Below are 10383 nucleotides of genomic sequence, written 5' to 3' on the forward strand. Positions count from 1 at the left end.
ATTATTGTTGTACTTTCCAAAAATAATTTTGTTATTTATATTAAAAGTCACGAAGTTTTCTTTATTTTTTAAAAATTAGAACATTTTTAAAAATATTATACACTTAAAATACACTTTTTCACATTAAAAACAACAAATTATTCAGAAATTTGTACAAAAGCAAGTGTTAAAATGAAAACAAATATGGCAACATAAACATTTTTGACAAAGAAGTCCACAAATAGCAAGTTTAAAAAAAATAGTCAGCTGTTCAAATGAGTCTACTTTATAAATTTACTTTGGTATATTATTTATAAGGTAGTGTTAACAGAGCAGCTGATTGTTTTTTGCTAAAACACTTTTGATTTTGACAGTGTGCTGGCACTTTTAAGTGTAGGCATTCTGTCAAACTCCATATATAAAAATAATATGAATTCGCTCTGTTTTTCTGAATTCGCCGACGACACTACCTTATAATTAATATATCTTGATAATCACATTCTTTGCCGGCAACTATCTATTTTAAGTTTCCGCCGTCATTTTTAGTGTGTGACGTTAATTTTTGTCACCGCTTGTCTCTGCTATTATTCCCCAATTTTTTGCATATCAGCTAGTGATGCCAAGTGTAGGGATTTTCCCTTTTTGTAAGGATTTCTTTCAAATATTAAAAAGCGAAAGGTTTCTTTTGTCAAATTGTATCGTTTTTTCCAATTTAATATTCTTGTCAACCAAAAGTATATTTTTAAATTTATAAACTGCAGTAAGTCAGCAATAAAAAAGAAAAATATATGATTTTCAAAAATGAAAAGCAAGAAAAAAAGTATAGAGAATAAAGGGATTTTTTTCTTTTTCTCATAAGCGAAGGTATTTCTGAAAAAAATCTTCTGGCATCACTGATATCAACATACCTGTTTTCATAAGTTTACTTAAAAATTTTCTGAAAAATAAATTATATTTCAATTACATTTAAATAATATATAGATAATGTCCGAAGATGTGGAATATGGGACCATGGAAGACAGAACCAATTACAATGCCATTACGTGCGTATTTTATTAAACAAAAAAACAATATGATTATAATTTATTTTATAGTTGTGAACAGATCCCCGAGTTATTTTTAGACAAAATTGTTGCAAAAAAACATTTCAGCAAATTTGGGAAGATCAAAAGATTTATCTTAAGACCGAAGCGTTTAATTTGCACTGTGGAATACGAGAATAAGGAGGATGCAGAGAACGCTTTCGAAAATGCAGGTAGATTTAATGGTGTGGATTTCATAGTTAATTATGCTGAACATGAAGTAGCGCATGTACAAAATACGGAAGAATGGGTTGACCCAGACGTACAAGCCGAATTAGAGGCAATGTCTCCGGGACATAGAATGGGAGCAAGCTTAAAATCATCGAAAGGATTGATGGCCCCTTTTTTGCAAAAAACTAATGTTTTGAATCGTTTCCCCAAATATGCAAGCGCATTAGCTCATCCGAATAATTCACTAAAGGCTAGACAGAATTCTCCCCAACCGGAAATAAAAGTTGATAGTATGGTCCGCAATGAATTAGAAGCTATATTAAAAACTCCAGCTCATACACATGAAGAAAAGTACAGGGTTTTAGAGGCGAGAGATAAATTAATACGTTTGACTACTGTTCGACAGACAGATATTAGAAAAGCAGTGGCAGCAAAGGGAACTTGTCCCGATATGTGTCCAGAAAAAGAAAGATTGATGAGAGAATTTCAGAGGCAGGTAATATAACTTTACTTATAATTAAGGTAACGTGTAGTATCATTGTTGGCCAAGTCTTTAAGACATCATCGATGATGCGTACAATACAGACAAAAATGATTTGTTTGCGACTTTTTCGTGTGCGACAATGTAATCCACATTGCCGTGCCTACTTTCTTAGCGATCAAATAAGTAACAATGTGGTTTATCTCATCATTACATAGACGACAGTTCACATTTTTTTCATTTAATTAATTTATTTATTTAACAATATTCAATAACGTAGACTATATGCCATACACGGTTACAAATTTCCACTTTACAATAATTATTTCAAGTCAAGCTGAATAATTATAAAAAGAAAAATTTAAGAACTAAATTATTTAAAAAGATAATAAACTATATAAAATAACTATAGGATAATTAACTTATACTGTAATGATCAATAATAAATTCCTACATAAATTACAATCAATCAAATAAAATTAAAAGAAGCAAAACAGGTTTAAATAAATAAAAGTACATGTAGAAGTCATCAAAATTCCCAAAAATGAACCAATTAGTATTTCATACAGCAACTATATGGCAAGTAAAACTCCGCACTATAAAGGATATTGGTAATGTTTATCAGACAGAAACATGAAGCTATAAAACACCTATCAATTGAACATTTCTGAAGAAATATAAGAAAATTAATTATAGTTTATTTCCAAAATAAACCTAGCCTATTGTCCATAATCGGTTGCAAATTTCTACTTAAAAAAATTTTTCGTTTATGATAGGACATTATACATTTCTGATAAGAGATTGTCATTTAAAATACTAACATATTTACTAACTTTTATAATTAATTTTATTAATTATTTATTAATTCATATTTTAAATATTCCACAAAAATAAAATTGTTTAGGTTTTTCATTGAAAAAAATAAAAGTTATTCTCGAAATTTTTGTACACCATTAAACGACTTCAGCATATTTTGTTTAAGAAAAAACGATAAAATTCAAAGAAGCAGCTTTGTGCTCTTTTTGGCGTGCGACAATGCCAGCGACATTACCGTGCATACTTCTTTGGTGATCATATAAGTATCAACGTGGTGTACCTTATATATACTACATGTGAATATTTGGATCTACAATCGCAGTAAAAACTTTGAAATTCATTATATTTCAATACATTGTCGCTTATTTGATCGTGCAAAGACGACAAAAAATTTGTAATTGTCGCTTATCCTGGCTTTAAAAACGCTTAATTTCAGAAGAACTTTGTTATTAAAATTGTCTTAAAATACATTTTATATAGGACAATAATAATCTGGCCAACTGGAATGCTTTCAGTAAAATATCTGTATATGTATGTATTTTGTGATTTATAGGTTTCCACTTTTGAGATGGCTGAAGAGGAAGGCAGTGAATCTACAATTTCACATAGAAAGGCAGTAAAGGAGTATTCTCGTAGTAGTGCTGACCAAGAAGTGCCTCTAGCTCATGAATTAAGATCTGAATCTGTTTTACAAATGACAATGTTATATTTGGTACACCGTATAATGGGTTTATGTGATGATCCTAAAACATCCTTGGGAGACTGGTTTCATTTCGTATGGGATCGAACGCGTTCAATTAGAAAAGACATAACCCAGCAGGAACTATGTTCTTTGGGAGCGGTACAGTTAGTTGAACAGTGTGCAAGGTTCCATATACACTGTGCTGCACGTTTAGTTGCTGAAGATCCTTCAGTTTTCGATAAAAAAATAAATGCCGAGAATTTAACAAAGTGTCTGCAAACATTAAAATATATGTATCACGATTTAAGAATCAAGGGAATTGTATGCCCTTGTGAAGCTGAGTTTCGAAGCTATGTCATACTTTTAAATTTGGGAGACTCAAATTTCTTGTGGGAGGTAAAGCAGCTGCCAGAGTTCATCCAGAAGAGTAAAGAAGTAAAGCGTGCAATTGCTTTTTATAATGCTTTACAAAATAATAACTTTGTTAGATTTTTTTCAATGATCAAGTCAAATAAAACTTCCTACTTGTCTGCTTGCATTTTATTGGGATATTTTACTAAGCTAAGAGTAAGAGCAATGGACGCAATCATAAAATCTCACAATTGGCGTAAGAATGATGTATATTTGCCGCTGTCATATTTGACTCGAATACTAGGATTTGACGATGAATCGTCTGCAGTAAGTTTTTTTCATCACTATGGTCTCAACTGTGATATCTTGGAGAACAGAGTATTAATAGATCGTTTAATAAAACCAGATGTAGAATACGCTATGGATAGAGCACTACAGGTAAAAAAATAATGCAAAAAACGTAATATATAACAATTATCGTAATCAAATCTATTTTTAGCTTGTAGAATCTAAACGAATTACTTCGGTAGGTGAGTGTGTTTTTGGGAAAACATTACCACCGGCATCTTTATTCGAACATCATCAGCCACACAATAGTTTTGATGTAAATGGAATGCTTAATGTGGAATCTTGGACAGCAGATGACCAATTAAGAGAAATACACTCTGAAACGAATGTTCAATATGTACCGCAGAATAATACTTCCTTCAAAGATTTATCTGCACGCAGTGACACAAATGTATTTAAAATGCCACAAATACTAGCTCCTATATCTCCCAAACAACAAAGACAAATAGAACAAAATGCCGCCGATGACACGCAAAGAAAAGTATTTGACACAATAATTGTAAAGAAAGAAGAAACATTTTCACCAGCGGGATTTAAATTTAGCGGCAATATTTTTACGACAAACGCTACTAACAATAATATTTTAAAGACCGATGCAAGACCTGAACAAACTTCGTTTCTTAATACAATATTTAAATCCAATACTGTAACCCCTATATCGGATGTTTATGGTGTAGTCGCAACAACTGATCGAACAAAAAGTGCAAACATTTTTGGTGAAGCTGCAAGAGAAACGGTTAACATTTTTCAAAACCAAAGTATTTCAAAAGACTTCTTTAAAGTAGACAATGTATTTCAGCACTTTCAGAGTAACAGAGAACCCCCTTCCTGCCGAAATAATTCAAGTGAAAACAATATTATAGACAATAACATTTTAATACATAATATTGCTTTAAAAAATGAACTTAAAGAAAAAATTGAAAAAAATCAAAGAGAAAAAAATAAACTTAGAGATTTAGAAGAAAAGTGTTTGAGAGAACAGCGAAAACGGGAAGAAGATCATGAAAGACAAAGACTGGATCAACTGAAAATTAATTTAAAAGAAAAATCGGAACAAGAAACAGAAGTAATTTTAATTCATTCAATTGAAGAAGAAATATCAAGAATTGCACAAGCAGAAATTCTGATTTACCAAGCGGTAGAAAAAGCTTCAGAACTTCAAATAGAATTATTAATCACCGAAGTTGTAAACGAGTGTGTCGACGAAATATCGCATGAAGAATATGCGTTAATGTGTTATGACCAATTGCTATTGCATCGCTATTTTAGTAGATGGTTACTGCACCTACGCAAGAAAAAAGAACAAAGGAGATTGATAGAAAACACGCCACTATGGGTCACCACAGATACACGAGCACAATTTGCGCAAGCTATCGAACATCCTTGCCAGCAGGAGACCTTAGGAATGATTAAACGTTATCGTTTGGGTCAGCCTTGTGATTTTCAAAAAATTTTAAACATAGAGCGAGATGTTTTGCAAGATGAAAATCAGAATCCGCTAAATTTATTTGCTTTAGTGGGACAGCATTTACTTGGAAAACGAAACTTTCCATCGTGCGGTATTTTACAACAAAGAAAGTACTTTAAGATTCTTATAACTCTGCCTGGCAGCAACGAGGAACTACTTGGATTTGAAAGTTTTTCTAACAAATGGTTAAGACAATTTATAGAAAAGTCTCAGACTGAAATCGGACCGTTTGTTCTAGGTATTGAACATAACGTAGCTTTGTGTGTGCGAAAATTCAATGGCATAATTCCCAAAAATGAACAAGGAGATATAGTGACAACTGAAGGGGACCATAACGATGGTATAGTATGTTTCATTTCTGGAATCGAAATTGAAAGGCATAGCCGTAAGCGTCTTTTTAATTTGCTAAAATTAACAAAAAATTTAAAGCGAGTTCCGCTAGCAATTATTGCATATAACTGCACATACAATAAAGAACAACTTGCTGAAATGTTATGCTTGGATATGTTGCAAGAAGAAGGTTTAATCTATTCTTATAATATTTTAGGATGTCGAATAAGCAGAAAAGAGTTCAGCTTTCGAAAATTATTTATAAATGCTATTGATTTTGTAACAAAAGAAAGTTATTCATTAAATATTAATGAAATACATGCTTTAGCTATGCAAAAAGTTCTACCTTTCCTAGAAACTTCGCTTGGAGAAGAAATGTGGCAACGATGGCTCGAGTCTGCTAAGGGAAATCCTATTTTTTATAAAATCTGTTGTCAACCGAAACATGTAGTGGGCTTATTTCACAAATCTTTGGACCATTTATTGCATATTACACAAGAAGATTTTGATGAGATGCCAGAATTTCCTATAGAACTAAAAGAATTTGTCTCGGAAAATACAGAAAATAACATTCCACTCGGGTTGGAATATTTTCCTGTCAACTGGAAAACAAATGCAAAGGCAAGTGTTATTAAAAGCTTTTTAAAAAGCTTATACTTGCCTGATATAGAAGAAATAATTCCTGAAAATATTGAAGACATAAAATTATGGATACTGAATTATACATCAAAGTGCATCGAAAACGACGAGCTAGTATCTGCAAATGCGTCCTACGAAGCTATAACAAATCTTGTCAATCAAATCAAATTTCAATATTTGCAGAACATAGAATTAACTTCAACGGTAAACATGTTGAATTATTTGACTATTATGAAACCTATTGTATTTGCAAATATCAATAAAAAGCTAAGAAGTTTTCATAATGATCTTATAAACATAAACGTTGTATACCTTAAAGATGACTTTAAAAACTACCTTACACAACCCTGGTGGCTTAATTATGGACCTTTAAATTTAATAACTGTTGATTACAATGAAAATCCCTCTAGTTCACCACAGGATCAAACACTACCGCAAACGAATAATGAAAATTGTGCTTCGGCTGAAGCTATTGATAAAATTATAGCTAAGGCAGAATTAACTTCTCGTAAAGCAGAAGAAAACATATCAAAATTTAAAAACAGTATAAGGCATAAAATTCCCTCTTTAAATACGTCATCAAATTTGCAACTTAAGCGGACATTAGACGATTCTCTTTATCAGTTTGAACTGTCTAAGAAAACAGGTCAATATGATGATTCATATGTTACGGATTTAACACATGATATTGACAAATCTATCAACGAGTTTATGAGCCAATCGTCCCCTACAACGCAAAAGAGAAAAAGGTTAAATTTAAAATCTCCTAACAGATGTTCAGATATTGATAATGCTCTAGCCAAAGCAAGGAATTTAATACTAAAAATAGAATCCATGGAAGACGAGAAATTAAGAAGAAAAAGTATTAAAAAGTAATTCTAGGAATAGCTCAAATTAAACACAAATACACATGTAATTTTAATAAAATATATTTTGTATGCATGTAAGACGTAAAATTTGCTGTTAACGGAAATTGGTTTAAATAATTTCTGAAATATATTTTATAACTTAAAAATTATTATATTGGTATCTTTTCTTTTTCTCTCACATAAAAAATCAAAAATTTCCTAATGTGGATCGCCACTATTATTTAATGACTACTGTTGCTACCACTGATTTTATTAGGAAAATATTTATTTTTACAAAAACATAAAATTATAATTCTAATTAAAAAAAGAACATAATAAAAATATGGAGTTTACATTTAGCATGTTGTTTTCGAGTTCTTAGAACAATTACACAATGTTCGATCGATAAATATGCAACATTATAACACTGCATCTATTGCAAATGGTGCTGAACTTTGCACTGTCTCAAAGCCTCATTAAATCCTTCACACAGAGTTAAATCTGATTGTCCTTGAGCACACTGTAAAAATTGCTTAATTTCCCAGCTGCATGGTCCTTGTGGTTCATTAGGTTGACCGGTACCACTATATTGTTGGGGTTGAGCAACGGGAGCTGCTGAGGCAGATGCCGCTGTTTCCTTATCAGAGCCACTAAATAGACTAGTGATACCATGACCAACAGTATGCCCAATAGCAGAACCAACAGCAACTCCTCCTGCAGTTGCGGCCATTTGTTGAAACATGGAAGGTTGCTGTGGAGCTCCTACCGCTGATGGGGCAGCTTGCATGGGAGCTGGTGGTGGAGGTGCTGGAGCTGCACGAGCAGGAACATTAGGTGAAGGTGCTGGAGCTGGAGCAGCTCTAAAAAAGATATAAACAAATCAGATATTAGTGCATGACAGTTTTTAAGGTAAAACATAAATTTTATCAATGTCTCGAACCCACGACCTCCGTGTTGACAGATTACATCCACAGGGTATACAGAGAATTACGAGCGAAAAATAAATAAGCCAATATGATTATTAATGTAATTTCTTATGAGGACATTTTACAAATTCTGAAAATCTTCTAAAAAGAATTTAACGAAAGACCATCTACAGGCCTTTTTAAGTGGACATGTAACATTAAAACAATTTTGCAATGCAGCTGGATGTACATATGTCCATCGAATAATGCCTATACTGAAACTTTTTTCCGTTTGGGTATGTTTATTTGTTAGTTTATTTTTTGTTGTCAAATTTTTTTTATTTTATTCTATTGTTTGGTAGCAATAGAACGATCAAATAGCAAAGTAGGAAAGATTTCTATTGCTTCTTATCAAAATTAATTATATTTATTAGCTACTTCACCATTTGTAGTTTATGTTTTATTTAGAAATATTTCTAATGCTTCTGATTTATTGCGATTGCTATTGAGATTTATTTTTTATAAGTAATAATAGTTTTTAAATACGTATGATTATAAAATAAAACAAATGCTACTGTTACACATTCAGACAATTGCTTGGAGCAGTAGTTAAAACAATAATATAATACTTGGTAGCAAATGTAGTTTTTCTAACACTGCGAATTTCATTTCTTGACTTCAAAGTTTTAAAAAGTACATTTTTCAAAAAATATTTTATAATATAGGTATACTTCTACTGATCAACCAACGCCAAAAAATTATGACATAAAGAGCGTACAATATTACTTTGCGATTTCACTTTAGCCTTTTATAAAATGTCTCCTGAAAACAATATTTAAACTTAGTCTCCATAAAAACATAATGAATACGAATAGCGATGCAATTCGACACAAACAAGTTTTACTCGAATCTCTAACAAATTTCATGGAAAGTAAAATCGTTGTTTTTTTTATTTAAATTTACCTTGCTTGCAAAGTTTTCCAAAATAATATATCTAACATCAATGAAAATATTTTGGAAACCAGAATAAAAAAACAATGAGTTATGTTAATGAATATTTTGGAACTAGCATACAAATTTCTGATTCGCCTCCCATCTTGTACCCAAAGTTTGTAACATTATGAAATTACATACCTATTTAGATTGATTTTAAATCGCGTTATTCAAAAATATTAAATATTTCTTTAAACAATTATTTTGCACAAAGCGTAAGTATGAGGTTATGTAACAGTTGTACTTGCATAGCATTGATGTTTTTCTGTTTGTAATTTCATCATTTTGTGAAATATGTATTGTTTTTAAAACTTTGATTGAACTTTACATCTAGTTAAATTGTTCACATTAAAAATAGTATTGCTTACTTTTTTTGTCAACAGTATTATTTTAAAATATTTCTAGTAATTTCTGATTTCATAACATTAAGAAATTTGTCAATCTATAATTGTCACATTTTTATTTTCATACCTTCTTGTAGCTGGTGGCGGGCTTGCAGAACGTCCTCGTCTAACCATTTTTAAAGCTATAAACTTTTATAAAATGTTCACTATTAAATTTTAATATTCCTTGTTCTACTTTTTGATATTATTGAATCACACTTGAACTTGAATGTTTGTTATCTATCAACCGTTCACTTGAATTTTTTGTAATTTTCTATTTGCAAATCATTGATTGTCAAATTCTTATATTATTTTCGAAATAAAAACCAGAAATTTCGAACGACCGTAAGGGTTACCATTTTTCATTTATCCATTCTTTAAAGGTAGAATGTAGAATTACCCGAACGTTGCTGTCCACGTACTGTAGCGTACCGTTAGCACGTTTGTGCATTTATAGAACATTTAAAAACGTAATGCTTGTGTTGAAAATAAACGCAAAATAATTTAAGTTTTTAGACGTTTTTTAATATAAAGGTAATTTAGTTCGCAATAATTTGCCTTTTTTGTTATTTTCTTAAGATTATTTTATGTATTTGAAAAAATTCAAAAATTATAAAAAGCAAAAATAAATTACAGTAAATATTTAATCAGCTGTTCGAAACAGTGATGGTTATTGAAAGGCACTTTCTTTAAAATGGCTTAGTAGAAAAAGCACCAAAAGTAAAAAATATATATGTATAAGAGCGTTTAACTCATCAAGCGTTTTTTCCCTGTTGTTTTTCATAAGCTGAATTCTTTAGGACTTTAAAAATGTTGAATTTATTACTTGTATAATTCATTATTTAAAGGCTTACTTCCTTGCTGAACGATTTAAATCAATTACAAAATAGCTTTAATCGTTTATTTA

At 30.8% G+C, this 10383-nt stretch overlaps 2 protein-coding genes across 4 annotated transcripts; one reads left to right on the plus strand and one right to left on the minus strand.

Moving 5' to 3' along the window:
• The first annotated feature begins 594 nt into the window (after positions 1-594).
• Positions 595-7368, plus strand: LOC111687091 (protein xmas-2). Of its 2 annotated transcripts, XM_023449505.2 has the most exons (5): positions 595-739; positions 961-1022; positions 1074-1728; positions 3083-4000; positions 4062-7368. In XM_023449505.2, the coding sequence occupies exons 2-5, from the start codon at positions 964-966 to the stop codon at positions 7221-7223; spliced, it is 4794 nt and encodes a 1597-aa protein (XP_023305273.2). In that variant the 5' UTR covers positions 595-739; positions 961-963; the 3' UTR covers positions 7224-7368. The 2 variants fall into 2 exon arrangements, with proteins under 2 accessions (XP_023305273.2, XP_046801356.1); XM_046945400.1 differs by lacking the exons at positions 595-739; positions 961-1022 and having other exon boundaries at positions 1594-1724.
• On the minus strand, positions 7259-9872 carry LOC111687092 (coiled-coil-helix-coiled-coil-helix domain-containing protein 2). 2 transcript variants are annotated; one of them, XM_023449507.2, is made up of 2 exons: positions 9565-9872; positions 7259-8055 (listed from the first exon to the last, which is right to left on the minus strand). In XM_023449507.2, exons 1-2 carry the CDS (start codon positions 9609-9611, stop codon positions 7629-7631), a joined length of 474 nt encoding a protein of 157 aa, XP_023305275.1. In that variant the 5' UTR covers positions 9612-9872; the 3' UTR covers positions 7259-7628. The 2 variants fall into 2 exon arrangements, with proteins under 2 accessions (XP_023305275.1, XP_046801357.1); XM_046945401.1 differs by lacking the exon at positions 9565-9872 and adding an exon at positions 9235-9257.
• Between the last annotated feature and the right edge of the window lie 511 nt (positions 9873-10383).

The sequence above is a fragment of the Lucilia cuprina genome, chromosome 3, assembly GCF_022045245.1.
Source record: "Lucilia cuprina isolate Lc7/37 chromosome 3, ASM2204524v1, whole genome shotgun sequence".
NCBI lineage: Eukaryota > Metazoa > Arthropoda > Insecta > Diptera > Calliphoridae > Lucilia > Lucilia cuprina.